This window comes from Oryx dammah, unplaced genomic scaffold (genome assembly GCF_014754425.2).
Source record: "Oryx dammah isolate SB20612 unplaced genomic scaffold, SCBI_Odam_1.1 HiC_scaffold_25, whole genome shotgun sequence".
Taxonomy (NCBI): domain Eukaryota; kingdom Metazoa; phylum Chordata; class Mammalia; order Artiodactyla; family Bovidae; genus Oryx; species Oryx dammah.
In genome coordinates this window covers 9,688,520-9,710,135 of record NW_024070209.1, presented here as the reverse complement: position 1 = coordinate 9,710,135, position 21,616 = coordinate 9,688,520, and the positions used below count along the sequence as shown (strand labels likewise).

Here is a 21,616-nt window from a genome sequence, read left to right as displayed (position 1 = left end):
CCTTCAGTGATTCATTTTCATCCACTTCTCTTTTCCCGAAGCCCTGGCATTTCATTCCCGTTTGTTGTTTAGTTGCTAAGTGTTGTCTGACCCTCTGTGACCCCATGGACTGCAGCATACAGACTTCCCTGTCCTTCACTATCTCCTGGAGTTTGCTCAAACTCATGTCCATTGATTCAGTGATGCCATCCAACCTTCTCATCCGCTGATGCCGCCTTCCTCTCCTGCCCTCAGTCTTTCTCAGAATCAGGGGCTTTTCCAATGAATTGACCCTTCACATCAGGTGGCCAAGGTATTGGAGCTTCAGCATCAATCCTTCCAGGACTGATTTCCTTTAGGATTGACTGGTTTGATCTTGCAATCCAAGGAACTCTGAAGAGTCTTATCCAGCACCACAATTTGAAAGCATCAATTCTTCAGCACTCAGCCTTCTTTATGATCCAACTGTCACATCTGTACATGACTACTGGAAAAACCATAGGTTTGATTATATGGACCTTTGTCTGCAAAGTCATATTTCTGCTTTTAATAGGCTGTCTGGGTTTGTGATAGCTTTTCTGCCAAGGAGCAAGTGTCTTTCAATTTGATGGCTGCAGTCACCATCTGCAGTGATTTTGGAGCCCAAGAAGATAAAATCTGCCACTGTTTTCATTTCTTTGCCCATCTATTTGCCATGAAATGATGGGACCGGATGTTATGATCTTTGTTGTTTGAACGTTGAGTTTTAAGCCAGCTTTTCCACTCTCCTCTTTCACCTTCATCGAGAGGCTCTTTAGTTTCTCTTTGCTCTCTGCCATTAGGATGGGATCATCTGCATATCTGAGGTTATTGACATTTCTCCTGGCAATCTTGACTCCAGCTTGTGATTCATCCAGCCTGGCATTTCACGTAATGTACTCTGCATAGAAGTGAAATAAACAGGGCGACAATATACAGTCTTGACGTACTCTTTTCCCAGTTTTGAACCAGTCTGTTGTTCTATGTCCAGTTCTAACTGTTCCTTCTTGACCTGCATACAGGTTTCTCAGGAGGCAGGTAGGTGGTCAATATTCCCATCTCTTTAAGAATTTCCACAGTTTGTTGTGATCCACACAAAGGCTTTAGCATAGTCAATGAAGCAAAAGTACATATTTTTCTGGAATTTCCTTGCGTTTTCTATGATTCAACAGATGTTGGCAATTTGATCTCTGATTCCACTGCCTTTCCTAAATCCAGATTGTACATTTGGAAGTTCTTGGCTCACATACTGTTGAACCTAGTTTGAAGGATTTTGAGCCTTATCTTGCTAGCATGTGAAATGAACACAATTGTATGATAGTTTGAACATTCTTTGGCATTGCCCTTCTTTGGGATTGGAATGAAAACTGACATTTTCCAGTCCTGTGGCCATTGCTGAGTTTTCCAGGTTTGCTGGCATATTGAGCCCAGCACTTTAACAGCATCATCTTTTAGGATTTGAAATAGCTTAGCTGGAATTCCATCACCACCACTAACTGTAGTGATGCTTCCTAAGACCTACTTGACTTCACCTCTAGGATGTCTGGCTCTAGGTGAGTGACCACACCATTGTGGTTATCTGGATCATTAAGACATTTGTACAACTCTTAAGTGAATTCTTGGCATCTTTAAAATCTCTGCTGTTTCTTTTAGGTCCTTGCCATTTGTGTCCTTTATTGTGCCCATCTTTGCATGAAATGTTCCTGTGATATCTCCAGTTTTCTTGAGGAGATCTCTAGTCTTTCTCAGTCTATTGTTTTTCTCTATTTCTTTGCATTGGTCTTTCTTCTTCTCCTTGGTATTCTTAAGAAGGCTTTCTTCTCCTTGGTATTCTCTGGAACTCATTTAGTTGGATGTATCTTTCCTTTTCTCCTTTGTCTTTCACTTCTCAGCTATCTGTAAGACCTCCTCAGACAATCATTCCATACTGGTGATTTTCAGAAAGGGCTCTATCCTGACTCCTGCTTCATAACAGAAAAAGAGGTCCTTGGATGGCCCATTAGTTCCAAAAGTTAGAGCTGAAAACTGCATTTTCACCGAGTAGCGGGAGTGGGAGTGAGCATGGCTTGATTTTTGTTTTTCAATCAATGATATCCAAAAAGTTGGACTTGGTTTCCTGTTTGTTTGTTTTTTTAACTGCAGCTTTATTTATTTATTTTTGACTGTGCTGTATCTTCATTGCTGTGCAGACTTTCCTCTACTTTCAGTGAGTAGGGGTGGCTTTTCATTGCTGTGCATGGGCTTTTCATTGTGGTACCTTCTCTTGTGGAGCGTGGACTCACTGGCTTCAGTAGCACGTGGGCAAAGTAGTTGCAGTTCCCGGGCTCTAGAGCCCAGGTTCAATAGTAGTGGCACGCGGGCTCAGAGCCTCTGTGGCATGTGGAATCTACCCAGACCAGGGATTGAACCTGTGTCTCCTGCATTGGCAGGTGGATTCTTTACCACTGAGCCACCAGGGAAGCACTGGTTTCCTCTTCTTGAGACTGCCACTTGTCACTTGAGGAGGCCTTATTTCAGGCACCAGATGGTGGAGAGGAGATGATTTTGGTGCTATCAGGAGCAGTGAGACAGTCCAAATGACTTTGTTTTTAGTGGGATACTTGAATGAACTGTACCTCCTTGTTAAACTTGGAGGAAATGACAGTGCTCGATATTTGTGGACACTTAATTCCCCCTGAATAGAGGGCTAATCTCAAAGCATCAACCCTTGACCAACATCTTTAGATGCAAGTTAAAGCACTGCCAACTCCATTGTGAAGTGCAACAGACTGACTGCCTGATAGAGAGAAAATAGGGTGGGGTCCACAGCTGGGTTCCTGTGGTCAGAGAGAGTTGGTGGCAGGGACAACATTCCCACTGTCCTGAGACAAGCAAACTGATACCCACACAGCTTGGTGTGTAAAGCCCCAGGACCAGGGCCTTGTCCTCCCATAGTGTGTGCATAAGGAAACTTGGTTGTTCTCACTGGGGAAAGGGCACCTGAAGTACTGTGTGTGGGCGGTGGGGGGCGGGGGTGGGGGGAGAAGACCTCAGCTTGTGCTTTCTTCGTCTCCTTGTTCCATAGGAGGGCAGAGCAGTGAGGCGGGTGTCTGCCTTCCCTGGGACATGGCATTTGCTGGGGCCGAGGGCTTTCTTTGTGGGCACACATCTTCCCTCCCGCCGGCCACGGTGAGTAGATGCCTGCTCACACGCTGTTTCTGTTTCCCAGGGAGAAGGATGGCATCCGGAAGGCCCGTGAGATCCTGGTGCGGCTGGGGCTGAACCCGACAGATGAGGACTGTGTGGCTACTCATCGGGTCTGCCAGATCGTGTCCACACGCTCGGCCAGCCTGTGTGCGGCTACGCTGGCGGCCGTGCTGCGGCGCATCAAGGAGAACAAAGGCGTGGACCGCCTGCGCTCCACTGTCGGGGTCGACGGCTCCGTCTACAAGAAGCACCCGCAGTGAGTCAGCACGCGGGCCCTCAGAGGCCTAGACTCTGCAGGAACTCTGCGTCGCACTGTGGGGGTGGTGGAGATGGGCCATGGCGTCCAGGTTCTTCGTGGAATGAAAGCTCCCTGCTGGGCAAGTGGGAGCTGGAAGTGTGTTGTCCTTGGCATGGGTGGAGGCTTTCCTCGGAGCTCTCCTGGCTTCTTGGGGCTCTTTTTTTGTGCTTTCTTAGTTCCAGCTTCTCTGGCTCACCTAGGTATTGAATTAATCCTGCCCTGCTGTCTGTTTTGATCCTTTAACTTGAAAGATATTTTTTTCTATGGTACCCACTTAGCTCATCATTTTCACCTAATAAGAATGCCTGGTCAATGGCCCTGCATTAACTGAAGGGGAATGTAGAGGGTCTCAGCCCTTCCATGCCCTAGGCTCCTGGTCCAGTGCTTCGGAAACTTTAAAGTGCACACAGATTACTAGAGGATCTAGTTAAGAGGCAGCTTCTGGTTCAGAAGGTCTGGGTTCAGCCTGAGATCCTGTGTCTAATAGCACCCAGTGATGCTGCCGGCCCATAGACCACACTTGGAGTAGTAAGGCCTCGGAGACCGTGGCTCCAAGCAGCCACCACACAAATCCTTAGCTGTTCAGACACCTCTGGGCTTCTTGGCAGAAAGCAACCAAAGAGAGGCCAAAGTCTAGAAGAGCATTTTGACGTTTCTGTTTTTGGGTCTTTCCTAGGCAGCATCTGCTGAACTGGTGAAACATGAATAGTAGTTGCTGTCAGAGTCACCTGAGGCTGATAAGTTGGGCAGAGGAGCTGGGGCCTATGAGAAGGGGGTCTTCTGTGAGTGTCTGCAGGAGATGGTGGCTTCCCAGAAGGGTCCTTTTCTTTTCACAGGGTGGTTACATGTAAATATTTTGAGCTTTTATACAGTGACCCCTAACCTGGGAAAGAGTAGGGAGAGAGTGTTTAGGGTGTCCTTTGGGCTGAGGTGGTGAGCTACTGCCCCAAACATTTGTACCACTGACCCTACCTGTGGGCACCCAACTCTTACCCCGTCTCTGTGACTGCAGGTTTGCCAAGCGTCTTCACAAGACCGTGCGGCGCCTGGTGCCTGACTGTGACGTCCGCTTCCTCCGCTCTGAGGATGGCAGTGGCAAGGGGGCAGCCATGGTGACGGCAGTGGCCTATCGGCTGGCCGATCAGCACCGAGCCCGCCAGAAGACCCTGGAGTCTCTGAAGCTGAGCCGTGAGCAGCTGCTGGAGGTCAAGAAGAGGATGAAGATAGAAATGGAGCGAGGTCTGAGCAAGGAGACTCACGCCATTGCTCCTGTCAAGATGCTGCCCACCTACGTGTGTGCCACCCCTGATGGCACAGGTATGCAGCAGGGCTGCCACCTAGCTCACCACAGCGCTCAGTCACTCCAAGAGGACTCCCTTAGCCTTAGCTTTAGGTGTTCAGGTCAGATTGTTGAATGTGTTTCTTCAGCTGTAGTCCTGGGAAATTCTAGTGTTCAGTGAGTTCAACCAAGGCACTCCTTTGCTAAAACTGAACAATGATCGTAGTAAATACTTGCTTACTATGTGTCAAACGCTTCTCTAAGCATTCCACATGTATTAATTCATTTAATCTTCAACTGTTAACGGACACTAGTAGTTAATTTTGTTTGTTAATAAGCTATTATGTTTTACACCAAACCTAGGCTCAGGGAAATTAAGAAACCTGCCCAACTAGGAGATGGTAGAGCTGGATTCAAATATAGGAATTTTGGTTCCAGGGTTAGCTCATATAAGGTCAGGGGTTGGCAAACTAAAATCCATGGTCTAAATCTAGCCCACTGCCTATTTTTACAAATAAAGTTTTATTAGCACACAACCATGTGCATTTGCTTACATATTGTTTATGGCTGCTTTGTGCTACGGGACAGGTTGTATTGCTGCGCCCTAGTTCAGCCAGGTCTTGCTCCTCTATAGAGTGGAGTGCAATGCCTCCCTCTTGCAGCTGCCTGAGGGTTGCATGGAAACTGATTGAGGCATGCCGTGCATCGTGACTGTCCTACAAAGGAGAGTTTTCTCATTTAGAAAGATTTCCCTTCAGTTTTCTTTAAAGAGTTGGACTGTTGTTCCTTTTTGCTTCTCTATTCTGGAACCTTATGTAAGGTGGCCTTTTATTTTGTACAGGTGGCTTGTTACCATATCACCATTTCTTTCCTATGTTCTGGAGCTCATTGTAATTCCTGGGATCATGCAACTTGAATTCATTTGAGAACCACAAAGGAACCAGGAAGTGTTTAATCTCAGGGTTCTTATTTTCTTTATCATTAGGTGGAGCTTACTGTCTATCATGGAGAAGGAAGTGGCAACCCACTCCAGTATTCTTGCCCGGGAAATATCATGGACAGAGGAGCCTAGGGGGCTACAGTTCATGGGGTTGCAAGAATCAGACACAACTTAGTGACTAAACCATTGTCTATTATCCTGAGGCTGTCCAGGGCCTCCTGGGAGAGCTCCCCATTAGGGGAAGGTGACTGTCACCCTCTTTAGCCCTAGTGAATTATCTTCCTGGGCTTATTTTCCAGAGAAAGGAGACTTCCTGGCCCTGGACCTTGGGGGCACCAATTTCCGGGTCCTGCTGGTGCGTGTGCGGAACGGGAAGCGACGCGGGGTGGAGATGCACAACAAAATCTACTCTATCCCGCAGGAGGTCATGCACGGCACAGGGGACGAGGTAAGACGGGCGCCTCTGGGAGGGGACTCCAGGAGACAACCCCTTCTCACCCGGGAGGACAGTGCTTTCTCTGCTTTCACCCGTGGTCCTGGGGAAGAGTAGGTGGGCTAAGGCTCTGGCTGGCCTTTACTTAAGTATGTGCCTGAGCTGGCTTTTCTCTTGGGTAGAGGCCCAGAGCTGGTGTTCAGGCCCTGCTGGATGCAGCCTGCCCTGGCCCACCTTCCACCCTGCTCAGAGCCCAACTTCTCCTTACAGCTCTTTGACCACATCGTCCAGTGCATTGCGGACTTCCTGGAGTACATGGGCATGAAGGGTGTGTCCCTGCCTCTAGGTTTCACTTTCTCCTTCCCCTGCCAGCAGAACAGCCTAGACGAGGTAACAGTGCTTTCCTGGAGGGGTCTCCCATGGGCTTTACTAACTCTGAACCAGCCAGAGTTTTGAGCAAGAGAGAAAGCTGACCCAAGAGGAAGAAAAGAAGGGCATTAGTGATCAGTCATGGGGAAGGGCTTGTTGAGGGGAATGAGCAAGTCAGAGCTGGTGAGAGTCAAGTAGGTAACAATCCTTGGGATGATGATGACGATGCTAATAATATCAACAACTGACATTTTTTAAAAGTATTTTGTGCAAGGTACTCTGCTAGGTTTCCTCATTTAACCCTCACAGCAACTATATAAGGTAGGTGTCTGTGTGCCCATTTTGCAGAAAGGAAAACAAGGTCTACAAAGAGGCCAAGTATCTTGCAGGTCATATAGCCTGCGAGTGGCTAAGCCATGATTTCATTCCAGTTTCTTGACACATGGGTCCATGCTGTCAGTTATGCTCAGCTGAGGCCCCTGTTTTGGGCTTGGGACGTTTCACTCCCTCTCCTGTTTGGATGTCGTGATATTTCCCTAGTGTCACCTTTGCTTTTTATTCCCTGTCAGCTTGCCTTGGGTGGACGAAGCAGGGGGTAAAGATCTGGTGCTCTTACAGCAGCCCTTATGTCACTCAGTTGCGTTTTGTAAATGCCTCCTAGTCCTCCCCTCTGCGAGTCAAATTTACCATGTGCACCGCTAGCACAGGTCAGGCGTTAGGAAGTCCTGGTAAAAACCCTGCCGAATCCAGTATTTCCCAACATCTGGTAACATTTGTCCAGTGTTAGTCTAGGATTGCTTTTAGTTTTTCCAGCTTCTTTGTCTCAACATATTATTTTTTTCAGTATTAATGCACTGGTTTTCAAAGCCTTCTCATTTGCATCAGTTTACCAAAAGTACTTATCAAACATGTATATAAGTATTTATGTGATATTTAATGAAACATTGCTTATTATAAGTCATTAGAAACAAACTAAGTTATTCAACAGTTGGGAAATAGTTAAGTCATGAATCATTCACTGCCTCATATTAGCGACTAGTTTTTTTGGAAGGAACCTCAATGATTTGGGAAAACACTGGTGGTAAGACCAGAAAAATATTTTTAAGAAAAGTATAAATGCTATAATACAGAAATGTATAAAATGTGATTAACAGGAAGATAAAAAAAATTCCAGTTTATATGCTTCTAGACTTCTACTGAAATATTTTTAACAGACTTTTCAAGTATACTTCTTCTACTGAAATATTTTTAACATACTTTTCAGGTATATTTTTCAAGTATAGCATGTATATATATATATGCTTATAGACATATATATGCTTATATATTTATCTGGTGACCCCCAAGACATGTCAACTGTTTCTTTTTGTGCCTGAATTGCAAAACTCCAGGACATTATATTGCATTTATGCCATATGTTCTAAGTTTCTGTAAGCATCAGGTATTCAGTCTAGAACTGTGAAAGCTAAGAACAAGAGAAGCAGAAGCTGGGTTCTGTCTGTTATTCTGTCTGTAAGCTGGGTTCTGCTCTGCTGAGATCAGTCTGTTGATGGGGAAGTCAGCAGGTTCTGAAGCCCAGAGGCCTCAAGCTGCCTGGCTTAGCTGGTGGCCATGGGCAGCTCTCCCCAGCTGTTGGGGCCTCTGCATGCCATATTATCTAAGGACCACTTGCAGTAATGTTATTTCAACATTCCAAATGCTTGAAAGTGCCAAATAAAAAATTTCATCAGAGATGTCAAGCTAATTTGTAAATAAGAAAATCGGAGTGGTTTGAATATAAGTGTGTAAACTAGGTCACTACTGAGATTGAACTTTGTTTTTCTGAGTTTCCTGGGATCCAAACACAGTGGGACTCATGATATTAAACTCCTGGGCCATGAGAAACCAAGCAAGTCCTGGAAAAACCATGCCAGTGGGTAGATAGTGAGCACGTGGCCCTCTTTTGGGTTCCAGCCTCTCAAGAGTGGTGTGGGGGTCCTGGATGTCTATTCCCTGATGGACTGAAGCAGCACAGAGGGAACCAGGGAGCAGTATATGAAACAGCCCCCATATTCAGAGCCATCATATATCTGCTCCTGAAAGGCCCTGTATAACTCAGCAGAGGGTACTCGTTCACTTCGTAGTGGAATCTGAAAATTCAGAGACACAAACCGACCCCTCTATGTGATGTTCGGGGCAAACTGTTTTTCCTGGTGAAGGCAACGAGCGTATAGAGCCTAGTTCCTTGGCAGGGGCAGTTGTGTGGTGCTTATAAGCCCGTGCATTGGAGTTGGTGAGCCTGCGGGTGAGGGCCTCCTCTATTCCAAGCTGCAGGCCTTGGGCAGTTTACTCCAGGGCCAGAGTTACCTGTAAAATGGGCATGATAATGACAGACATTTCACACAATTGCTGTGAGGATTAAATGGTGTAGCACATGTGCTGTGCTTAGCCCCGTGCCTGGTGCACAGTAGGCCCTTCTAGTAGGTGAGACAGGTTTAGAATAACTTGTGGATGAGATGATCGGTTTGCAAAGGGCCTCTGATAACCTGTGAGGTTGACAACTAGAGGATGAGCCAAGAGTCCTTCTCTGATACCGCCCCCCTGCCCATGTGTGATTCCTAGAGCATCCTCCTGAAGTGGACTAAAGGCTTCAAGGCATCTGGCTGCGAGGGTGAGGACGTAGTTATGCTGCTGAAGGAAGCCATCCACCGGCGAGAGGTAGGGGAGGCAGAGCACGAGGCTGGAAGGGGTCTCTGTGTACAAAAGCGGGGGGAACTGTTAGGTGCGGTTGTGCCGGTCACAGGGACAATTATTCTAGTCCTTCGGCAGTTTGTGAGTGTCCATGGTCTGTCAAGCCTTCCTCTGGGCAACTGGGGATTCAGGAATGGCCACAAGCCATTCTATAAACAAACCGTGAGCTAACATCAGGTGCTTTTGTGCTATGAAGGAAAATGAAGTTGGGTGAGGACAGAGTGAGTGGGGCTGGGGAAGCGCATTCTTTTAAATAGTATAACCAGGGAAGGTCTCTGAGGAGGTGACATTTGAGCAGAGCAAATAAACCCTGCTATATAAGCTTTCAGCTCAGTTCAGTTCGGTCACTCAGTCGTGTCCAACTCTTTGCGACTCCATGGACTGTAGCCCACCAGGCTCCTCCGTCCATGGGATTCTCCAGGCAAGAATACTGGAGTGGGTTGCCATTTCCTTCTCCAGGGTATCTTCCCAACCCAGGGATCGAACCCAGGTCTCCTGCATTGCAGGCAGGCGCTTTAACCTCTGAGCCACCAATAAGTTTTATACACATCTAAATCTCCCCTGCAAGTGTCTGAGGGAGAATATTGTGGCTCATTTGGGGAATGGGATCTGCTGTTGTTCTCAGGAGTTTGACCTGGACGTGGTTGCCGTGGTGAACGATACAGTTGGGACTATGATGACCTGTGGCTATGAAGACCCTCACTGTGAAGTCGGCCTCATTGTTGGTGAGGACTTGGGCTGTCCTTCCCCTGCGGGTTCCATAGCCTAGGGTTGGTGGGGGGGATGGTGCCGAGGGAGGCCCTGACTGACCTCTCTTGATTGGCAGGCACAGGCAGCAATGCCTGCTACATGGAGGAGATGCGGAATGTTGAGCTGGTGGAAGGGGAAGAGGGGCGGATGTGTGTCAACATGGAGTGGGGGGCCTTCGGGGACAACGGATGCCTCGATGACTTGCGCACAGAATTTGATGCAGCTGTGGATGAACTTTCCCTTAACCCTGGCAGACAGAGGTAGGTGCCCAACCGCGTGTGGGCTCTGGTATGTTTATCTTAGAACTGAACAGTGATGAGTCACCCACAACAGCAAATCCCAGGATGCTCATTCTCTTGAGATGTTAACAGAAGAGCTTTCTTTGGAAAGGGCTTCTTGTCAGATACATCTGGGAAGTTCTGGGTTAAGTCCTTTTTGCCCTGTTGAACTGTGATGGTCTTGAAATCCAGTTGGGAAAACAAAATCACAACAGTTATGTTGCAAGGAAAATTGGAGTTGATCAAGGTTTTAGAGGGATGAAAATATCAAAGAGGGTTGCTGAGTAGCACAGAAGTTAGTATACATGTAGGAAGCAGCTCATATTGTGAGGACTGGGCAGGTGAGAGAAAGTGTTAAAACCTAGATGTGGGACTTGAGGAAAAACACAGTTGAACCACCTGTTGCCATCAGAGTGAAGAAGCATTGCTGGGGCAAGGCAGGTAGGACCAGGAAGCGAATAGGAGCCAGCCTTTCTCCATCCAGCCAGTATATAGCATCCTCTATTGTCAGACTGGACAAGGGGGCAGCTCCAGCATCACCAAGCCCTTGGTGTGGTGCGGTTCCACTAGGAAGAGGTTGAATGTAGTTTTTCCTAATTGGATTAACCAGGGATTGTACTTATGCAGAATATCCTTTGCAAACATTTGTCTATAGTAGAGGCCACAGATTAAAGTGCCTCCAGGAACCAGCCAGACAACATTAATGAAAGAAAACAGGCTGGAGTAAGACAAGATGAAACGATGATGGAGTCTTGGTAGAAATCTAGAATGTTGATATTTTTAAAGGGACTAGGCAGAGCCAGAAGACCCTCAAGCTATTGAGTAGTCATGTTTAGTTCTCTTGGCCAGTTTAGTTCTCAGCTGGCACTAGTTATTTAAGCAATAAATGATTAGGTTGAAGGGAAAGCATGCTAAATTCTCAGCAACATCAGGGATTAAGATTCAGCATCCTATTCTTCTGGAAGTGGGGTGGGGTCTGGTGTGAGTTCCTTCTTGAGAAGTCAGGAATAAGCCTTGGAAGGAAAATGAACCCATTAAATGGAGTCAATTCAGGGAATCCCTTGGGCCTCAGGACACATTTTACTGAACTCTATGAGTCAGTACGTGTGGATGCCAGGAATCCTGCCTGAGTGAGTCAAATAGCATTTCCTGTTCCACCAAGGGGAAGCTGTATACTCTCTACCTTCTAATGTAGTGAAGGCTGGTCTGTCTCAGCACATCCTACACTTCTTTTCTAACCTCCATGAACTTTACCTGCATTGCAGGTTTGAGAAAATGATCAGTGGCATGTACTTGGGCGAGATTGTTCGTAACATCCTCATCGATTTCACCAAGCGTGGGCTGCTTTTCCGTGGCCGCATCTCAGAGCGGCTCAAGACAAGGGGAATCTTTGAAACCAAGTTCCTGTCTCAGATTGAGAGGTGAGAATTTAGGGCCTGGAGTAGGATGGGCCGTGTGTCCTTTTCATGGACAGACAAGCTGGGATTTTCACAGTTCAGGTATGATCAGGGTGTGGCTTACATACAGGTCAGTTTAGCAGCTAATGTCTTTGTCTCTATATAGTGTTGGTTTAAAGTACTTTATGAACAGTTGGCATTTTAAGGGAAAATATATATTCTTGTGAAAAATCATGCTAAGCTGGATGAACCTGTGCAAAGCAGTATTGCTGGTTTTAGACCAATTTCAAAGGTAGAAAGAAAGATAGCTGCTCACAGAATGTAAATGGGAATGCACGATGGAAGATAACTCACTGAAGCCCCTGTGCTTGGCAAGAAGGATCTTCTTAACCGCTGGTGCAGTAATAAGGCAACCAGGATTAAGTGGCATCCTGTGGTGGCTCATTAAAGCAAGGCTTTCTTCCTCCAGTTTAATGGTGGAGAAGAAGTCTGCTCTAAATTAGAATGCTGAGTTTCAGAGCCTTCTGAAAATTAATGCTGTCATTAATATTACTCTCAGGCATATTGAAAAACAGGAACTAGACAGCCTACATGAGGAGGGCCCTAAGTTATCTGCGCCAGTGACCAGAATACTGTTCCAGTTTACATGTCTATTTTCTTCTTCTATAAATAGAGCACAGGTCGATTTCAGACCACCCAGAGTAGGGGAGGAGGAGAAGAGGCGTCTAATGTTGGCTGTTGAGGCTTGTCTTGCTGGCCTGTGAACAATGAGAGATTGGACAGGAAAGGGCTTTGCAACTGAAAACTGTCATGTATGAGCATCATCACTGTCTTTGCTATTTCCAGATAAGTGGGATCATGGCCAGTGAATTTCCTTTTGAGTATCAGTTTTGTAGCAGCAGTGTGCACCTTGCCTAGATAAAGTAGCATAGGGAGCTGTTTCTTTGTGTTCCTGTCCATGTGGGCCAATGTGATAAGCACTAGGTCCTGAATTGAGTTTAAAAATGGAACCACCTCTCACGGACGGTAGCTTTGACCCCCAGCCCTTGGAAGTCCAGGTCCCCCAGAACTGCTTCGGATGAAGGAGCCAGGCCCTGGAGCGGCAAGCCATCAGGCCCTCTTGGTACGTCACTGACCACTGGCTGTCTCCTCTTGCCCCAGTGACTGCCTGGCCCTGCTGCAGGTCCGTGCCATCCTACACCACTTAGGGCTCGAGAGTACCTGCGATGACAGCATCATCGTCAAGGAGGTGTGCACCGTGGTGGCTCGACGGGCAGCCCAGCTCTGTGGTGCAGGCATGGCCGCTGTAGTGGACAAAATACGAGAAAACCGTGGGCTGGACACCCTCAAAGTGACAGTGGGTGTGGATGGGACCCTCTACAAGCTACATCCTCAGTGAGTGCCTGACCTCCACTCTTCCTGCCCATCTGTCTCCCCACATCTCTTCATTCTTTCCCTGCTTTCCTTTCTCTCAATCTTTATTTTATGGCAAATTATCAGACATTGCAAAGAGTGTATATAGTGCATGCATTATAGTTTTAATGACTAATAACTGTGTCTGCTACTGCTGCTAAGTCGCTTCAGTCCTGTCTGACTCTGTGCGACCCCATAGACGGAAGCCCACCAGGCTCCCCTGTCCCTGGGATTCTCCAGGCAAGAACACTGGAGTGGGTTGCCATTTCCTTCTCCTAATAACTGTGTAGGTCTGTGTTTTACCATCCAGCTTGGAAGCCCCCTGTGAGCTCCTCCCAGTTGCACCCTTCATTTTCCCCACCATGAGTAAGTGCTGAGGTGATTAAGTTTATCACTTTTTTCCTCCCATATTTTATGTATGCATCTATAGTGTTTATTTTTACTTTTTTTTTGGCTACACTGAGCAGCGTATGGGATCTTAATTCCTAGACCAGGGATTGAACCTGAGCCCCCTGCATTGGAAGCGCAGCCTTAGCCGTAGGACCACCAGGGAAGTCCTCGTTTTACTTAATTTTGAATTTACCATAAGGGGAATCATATGGCATCTTTTCTTTTGTGACTGGTTTTTCTCACATTGCATGTATGGTTTTTAGATGCATCAACACTGAAGTCTGCAATCATAGTTCATTAATTTTCAGGGCTGTAACCTCTGAGTGTCTAAGCTATAATTTATCCTAATGATGAATATTTGGGTTATTTCTAGATTTTGACTATTTCAAACAGTGCTTCTGCCAATGTTCTAGTAAATGTATGCGGGAAATCTGGAGCATTTTTTTCTATCGTCTAGGGTAGGAGTTGGCACCTTACAGCCACAACTGTTTTTGTAAATAAACTTTTATTGAAACACAGCCATGCCCTCTTGTTTATGTGTTGTCTATGGCTGCTTTTGGCTATTAACAGCAGACTCTATGACCCACAAAGCTCAAAGTATCAATTGTCTAGCCCCCTATAGAAGCAGTTTGCCGCCGTCATCTCTAGTATGGAAATACTGAATTCCTTTTTCTTTTTACTCTTTTTTCTGTCTTTGTCCATCTCTTCCCCCTTTTGTCCTCTCATCACTATTTCTCTTCTCCTTTCTTCTCTCATTTGCAAATATTTTGAACAAACTGTTTTAAAATCAGGATATACCTCAGTCCCTTTCCTGTAGAAGCTCTTCGACTAAAACTTAAAAGAACAGAGCTGTACCCCTTGCTCAGCAGAAGGTAGGATGGAGAGACTCATTGATTGAATTGCCACCCGTGTCACCATGATTGTTTCAAGGAGTTGAGACACTTGCCCAGAGTCTATAGTTAGTGCAAAGAGTGGACCCTGAGGAGTTCTAAATTTCTCTTATTGTTGTTCAGTGTCATTGTGAAAATAGGAGCCTCAGTCCCAGATGAGGGTTGGGAGTGGGACAGAAGTCCAGCCCCTAGCACTGGGCCTTGATGTTAGGACCTCTATTCTCAGCTCTGCCAATGGGGAGGAGCAACTCGACCCTGCTCTAGTGGGTAAATAATGACAAATGGTCTCTTTCTCTAGTCCCATATCAGGAAGAATCTTTGATTCTTGTCATCTCCCAACAATACCCTCCTAAGTCTGCTCCTTTTGCCTTTAATGAAATTTTAGGTTAGACATGAGTCTGCTATGAGTTAATATCTCTGGAAAATGGAATATCACATGTATGGGACTTGCTTCTCCCCTCTAGAGCTGATGAACAGGCACTTCTGCAAGGGATGCATAAATGACTGCTCTTTTAAGAACCCAGCTGGCCATAATCTCAGGCTTTTGTCCTAGAGTTGAATCTTAGCTTCTCACTTAGCTTCTCTTGCCCACTGTAACAGAGAACTTGGCCATGTTGCTAGTCTCTCCAAACCTCAGTTTTCTGAAAAACCATACATAGTGTTTAATACATGGTAGCTATCATCCTCTTCTCCATCTCAATTATTCCTGGGTTTCCAGCATCACTTCTTAGGGCACCATCTTTTAGGACACCAATCTATTGTGACTAAGACATTTTATTCTGTCTTCCTCCCAACCTTTTCAGCTTTGCCAAAGTAATGCATGAGACGGTGAAGGACTTGGCTCCACAATGTGATGTGTCCTTCCTGGAGTCAGAAGATGGCAGTGGGAAGGGGGCAGCTCTCATCACTGCCGTGGCCTGCCGCATCCGAGAGGCTGGACAACGGTAGAGCCCCTGCAATTGGAAGGACTTTCTCTGGGTTCCCTTCTTTCCTGCTTTAAATTATAAGATGCCATTCCCCTTGTGTCAGAAACAGACCCCTTGGCTTTTCCTTGGCAGAGAGGACCTCACTGGACTAGGTTTTGTCTCTGTCTACTCAATGTAGAGTTTGGTATTCAAGCCTTGGCCCTTCTGCGATAAATACAATTTGAAGTAAGGATTTGTTCACACTTTTTACAACCGTTACCATTGATTTTCTTAAAACTGGAAAAAGATTTAATCTTTAGTAATCCCCCTGGCCAAATTCCATGCCCCTGTATAATCCTACAGGATGGGGACAAAAATAAAAAATATGTTTGCTTCACCTTGAAGCCTGACCATGACATTTCTAGGTGTAAAGCATCCCCCAGCTTGAAGGTTGGTGCTATTTTTCCTCTCAGAAAGCTGAGAGGTCTCCACTGACTTGAGCCTGATTCTCCCATAGGCAGGGGGGAAGGAGGGGAAGTCCATGGACAGCCATGTGGGAGCCCTTCTTCAACCTCATCTCTAAGCATTTGCCACGTGGGTTCCAGTGGATGCTGTTCCTGGAATCAAAGCATCCTGAGTCTGATCAAGCAAAACCAAAGCCTAGAGTCCTGGGAGTAGGTTCACAGGTCATCAATAAGCAGTGGACCTTTGGGGGCGGGAAGACTTTTTGGTCTGTTTTAAAATTTTTTCCTGCAGAAGTGGAAACACTGTATTTTCATTTTAATTTATATTTGAAATGTATTTAGTTCATGAAGTACATCTGCTCCTTTATCTTGACACTGTATGATCCTTTGTATGTAATGTATTTATATGTTAATTTGTTATGTCTATAAATACACAGGGTCTCAATAGATCAATGTAGTTAAAGGATGGAAGATGAAGATAGACTAATTGGTTACTAGAAATACCTCATTCGTCTGCAGGAAGAGAAGGAAAACATCATTAAAGTGAGGGAATGGTCAAGCAGCTCCTCCTTTCCCTGTAGACTCAGAAACTTGGAAGGTGTCTGGGGATAGCGTGAAGGGGGTTGGGACTGTGGACTGAAGAAACCACACCAACTGATTGCTCAGTCTAGAAACTTTTCTGGCACAATATTACATGAGATGTTAACAAAGGAAATAGGAATCATTTCAAATAAACTGCTTAGCAATCTTCAGTCTTAAGGCAGTTAGTAGTATTTTAAACCTCTCTAACAAGATAAAGGAAGTCACCAAAAATATTTGCAAAATGGTCTAATTGTTGATAGCAAACCAAAACCAAACTATTAATCAAACATACAAAACTTCAGGGACAACATGTTTGGTGGATCTGTACCCTTCTAGCAAATTTCACCTTGGGTTTGTTTTGTAAATGTTCTATAAGAGGTATTGTCCACAGACTTCTAGGCTAAGCTGTTTTTACAAGAAGTATTTATTTCAAATTGCTTGGGTGGAGAGGGAAAGGGACCTAAAACCTTCCTTACCCTACTTTTTAGAGTGCAGTTAATCCTGAATCTGCGAGCCCACTTCTGCCCTAAAATATTCAATCATTTTAATATTTTTATTAAACCCATATACTTCATAATAAAGAGGGGAAGGCCTTTTAACAATGTTGAGTAGGATACAAGGATCAAAACAAAAATGGAACAACACAACTCAAAGCACCCAAATTTTGCACATTTATCAAACTTGTAGTGAGAACAGTGTCTAGATTTGTGTATCACTAAGGGATGCCCAAGAAATAGAAGTGAACTTTAACTTTAAAACTTGAAAAATTAGGCACCGTCTATGAAATTGCACATTTTTAAAAGGTAGAGCTGTGCGTGTGGCTTCTAAAATGGAACGCTGGAAAATGCATTTTGAATGGTTGTGTTCCCACAGTTAGGTGATAGTTCCTTGCTGACGCTGCTTTGCCTGTGTAAATATATTGACTCTCAATCTATGACTGCGATGTCCTCAATAGCAGATCATCTCAAACCCTTGAGCACTCAGTCTAGTGAAGATGTTGTCATGTACAATAAAGAACTAGTTGGATTAACTGTGTGATGTTAACTATTATTAATAAATTTTAACATTTTTCAAATATTCCACGTGTGATTCATGAGACTTTTTAAGAGTGTAGTCATCTTTCAATCATATTAGTCCTTGGAAGAAAAGTTATGACCAACCTAGATAGCATATTCAAAAGCAGAGACATTACTTTCGCGACTAAGGTTCATCTAGTTAAGGCTATGGTTTTTCCTGTGGTCATGTATGGATGTGAGAGTTGGACTGTGAAGAAGGCTGAGCACCAAAGAATTGATGCTTTTGAACTGTGGTGTTGGAGAAGACCCTTGAGAGTCCCCTGGACTGCAAGGAGATCCAACCAGTCCATTCTGAAGGAGATCAACCCTGGGATTTCTTTGGAGGGATGATGCTAAAGCTGAAACTCCAGTACTTTGGCCACCTCATGCGAAGAGTTGACTCATTGGAAAAGACTCTGATGCTGGGAGGGATTGGGGGCAGGAGGAGAAGGGGATGACTGAGGATGAGATGGCTGGATGGCATCACTGACTCGATGGACGTGAGTCTGAGTAAACTCCGGAGTTGGTGATGGACAGGGAGGCCTGGCGTGCTGCAATTCATGGAGTCGCAAAGAGTCGGACACAACTGAGCGATTGAACTGAACTGAACTGAACCCATCTGAGTAATTGCTGAGTGTTTTGATTTTGACTATACATGCTTGACAGGCATGTGGCCAACACTTTGCCTTGACCCCAGATATTTCTCACTCCAGAAACACAATGCCAATGGAATGGGAAGCTAGATGATCTTTCCTAGGCTGTGTTTGAGCCCCTGGATTTCAACCATTGCTGAAACCATGGCTGGTGCAGCAGTCTGCTGTTTTAAGCAGTTTGGCTGAGATGAAGCAGAACCCTCAGGGACTCTGGCTAAACTTGTGGGTATATAAGATTCACATTCAAGATATAAAGTCCTTACTTACATGAACTCTAAAAAGCACTTGCCTCTATCCTCTCCTTACCATCTTTTAAAACCCTTTCCTTAATAAGCAAAATACAAACTTGGTAAATAAACTTCTTACAAGTTCTTAGTGATACCCACTGATGATATTGACATGGCCTTGCTTGACAATACCTGAAGAAGGAGCAGATAAAGGCTAACAGAATGATAGAGATAGGCAGAACACAAAATACAAACTTTCTAGTGGTGAAGGAAAAGAAATTAAAATTAGATCCTATTTTTCTGACTTCAAATTGGTGAGCTTATAGGAGCATACTTATATACTATTGATAGAAGTGCAAAGTGCAGTCATTTAGGAGAGGAATAGGCAATATCCATTTAAAAATGTTCTGTACACTTTTCTAGAAATTTGTGAGAGGAAATAGACATAGTTGCAGACCAAGATTTATCTTTAAGGGTATTTGTGATTGCATGACTTAAAATAACAAAATAGGGGTCTGCCTAACTTGTACCAGGATCTGGTCAGGAAGACAATCTACTACAGTTAATTCAAACAGATTTTAACACAGGGACTTGGTTACAGAGGTAATAGTAGAGCTGAGAAGTTCCACAGTGTAGAGGAGCAACCCAGAGATTAGCAACATCAAACAACTCCACTTCTATCCTAATGGCTGGGTCAGAAGCTAGAACCCTAGAGCTGGGGTGGGAGGTGGTTAGAAACACCTGACTCCTTTCCAATTTTCTGCATTGTCTCCCATTGACCCTACTTGTGAGGCAAATAGATTTAAGAGATTAGATCTGATAGAGTGTCTGATGATCTATGGATGGAGGTTCCTAACATTGTACAGGATGCAGTGATCAAAACCATCCCCAAGAAAAAGAAATAAAAAAAGGCAAAGTGGTTGTCTGAGGAGGCCTGACAATTAGGGGAGAAAAGAAGAGAAGTGAATGGCAAAGGAGAAAAGGAAAGATAGACCCATCTGAATGCAGAGCTCCAAAGAATAGCAAGGAGAGATAAGAAGAGCCTTGCTAAGTGAACAATGCAAAGAAATAGAGGAAAATAATTGAATGAGACTAGAGATCTCTTCAAGAAAATTAGAGACACCAAGGGAACATTTCATGCAAAAATGGGTACAATAAACGGCAGAAACAGTACGGACCTAACAAACAGAAAATATTAAGAGGTGGCAAGAATACACAGAAGAACTGTACAAAAAAGATCTTCATGACCCAGATAATCACAATGGTGTGATCCCTCACCTAGAGCCAGATATCCTGGAGTGTGAAGTCAAGTGGGCCTTAAGAAGCATTACTATGAACAAAGCTAGTAGAGGTGATGGAATTCCAGTTGAGCTATTTCAAATCCTAAAAGATGATGCTGTTTAAGTGCTTCTCTCAATATGCCAGCAAATTTGGAAAACTCAGCAGTGGCCGCAAGACTGGAAAAGTTCAGTTTTCATTCCAATCCCAAAGAAGGGCAATGTCAAAAAATGCTCAAACTACCACACAATTGCACTCATTTCACATGCTAACAAGGTCATGCTCAAAATTCTCCAAGCTAGGCTTCAACAGTACATGAACTGAGAACTTCCAGATGGACAAACTGGATTTAGAAAAGGCAAAGGAATCAGAGATCAAATTGCCAACATTCATTTGATCATAGAAAAAGCAAGAGAATTCCAGGAAAACATTTACTTCTGCTTCACTGACTGTATAAAACCTTTGACTGTATTACAACAAACTGGAAAATTATTCAAGAGATGGGAATACCAGACCATCTTACCTGCCTCCTGAGAAACCTGTATGCAGGTCAAGAAGCAACAGTTAGAACCAGACATGGAACAATGGACCTGTTCAAAATCAGGAAAGAAGTACTTCAAAGCTGTGTATATTGTTACCCTGCTTGTTTAACTTATATGCAGAGTTCAGTTCAGTTCAGTTCAGTTGCTCAGTCGTGTCCGACTCTTTGCAACCCCATGAATCGCAGCACACCAGGCCTCCCTGTCCATCACCAACTCCCGGAGTTCACTCAGACTCATGTCCATCGAGTCCGTGATGCCATCCAGCCATCTCATCCTCTGTCGTCCCCTTCTCCTCCTGCCCCCAATCTCTCCCAGCATCAGATTCTTTTCCAATGAGTCAACTCTTCACATGAGGTGTCCAAAGTACTGGAGCTTCAGCTTTAGCATCATTCCTTCCAAAGAAATCCCAGGGTTGATCTCCTTCAGAATGGACTGGTTGGATCTCCTTGCAGTCCAAGGGACTCTCAAAAGTCTTCTCCAACACCACAGTTCAAATGCATCATGTGAAATGCCGGGCTGGATGCAGCACAAGCTGGAATCAAGATTGCCAGGAGAAATATCAATAACCTTAGATATGCAGATGACACCATACTTATGACAGAAAGCAAAGAGGAATTGAAGAGCCTCTTGATGAAGGTGAAAGAGGAGAGTGAAAAAGTTGGCTTAAAGCTCAACATTCAAAAACTAAGGTCATGGCATGTGGTTCCATCACTTCATGTCAAATAGATGGGGAAACAATGGAAACAGTAACAGACTTTATTTTCTTGGGCTCCAAAATCACTGCAGATGATGACTACAGCCATCAAATTAAAAGATGCTTGCTCCTTGGAAGAAAAACTATGGCCAACCTAGACAGCATAGTGAAAGGCAGAGATATCACTTTGCCAAAAAATGTCTGTCTAGTCAAAGCTATGGTTTTTCTAGTAGTCATGTATGGATGTGAGAGCTGGACCATAAAGAAAGCTGAGAGCTGAAGAACTGATGCTTTTGAACTGTGGTGTTGGAAAAGACTCTTGAGACTCCTTTGGACTGAAAGGAGATCAAACCAGTCAATCCTAAAGGAAATCAGTCTTGAATATTCATTGAAGGACTGATGCTGAAAATGAAACTCCAATACTTTGGCCACCTGATGCAAAGAACTGACTCATTAGAAAAGACCCTGATGCTGGGAAAGATTGAAGGCAGAAGGAGAAGGGGGCAACAGAGGATGAGATGATTTGATGGCATCACTGACTCGATGGACATGAGTTTGAGCCAGCTCCAAGAGTTGGTGATGGACAGGGAAGCCTGGCATGCTGCAGTCCATGGGGTTACAAAGAGCTGGACACGACTGAGCGACTGAACTGAACTGAACTGAAGATGCTGAGAAGAAAGTTATGTCAAGTTTCTGCACTCAGAGACCCTGTAAGCCTCTGGGCTACCCATACTGACAGATTTCCCTCAGGCTGCTCCCTATACAACTCCCACCTCCTCCGAAGGGTTCCTCACCATTGGGGAAATCTGTTTCCTTCAAACAAATGGACTCTACCCAGGCTGTGTCTGGCTTGAAAATAGCTTTTC

The 21,616-nt window shown here is 44.9% G+C and overlaps 1 protein-coding gene across 1 annotated transcript in view; it reads left to right on the top strand.

Annotated features, from left to right (window-relative positions):
• The window catches only part of HK2 (hexokinase 2), a 70,050-nt gene extending 52,672 nt beyond the window's left edge, over positions 1-17,378 (top strand). The window contains 10 exon segments of the mRNA XM_040223839.1: positions 3,206-3,439; positions 4,494-4,798; positions 6,000-6,148; positions 6,404-6,523; positions 9,104-9,199; positions 9,858-9,957; positions 10,059-10,242; positions 11,526-11,681; positions 12,819-13,052; positions 15,154-17,378. Of these exon segments, the coding sequence (XP_040079773.1) occupies positions 3,206-3,439; positions 4,494-4,798; positions 6,000-6,148; positions 6,404-6,523; positions 9,104-9,199; positions 9,858-9,957; positions 10,059-10,242; positions 11,526-11,681; positions 12,819-13,052; positions 15,154-15,298 (1,723 nt within the window). The 3' untranslated portion in view covers positions 15,299-17,378.
• The last annotated feature ends 4,238 nt before the right edge of the window (positions 17,379-21,616 follow it).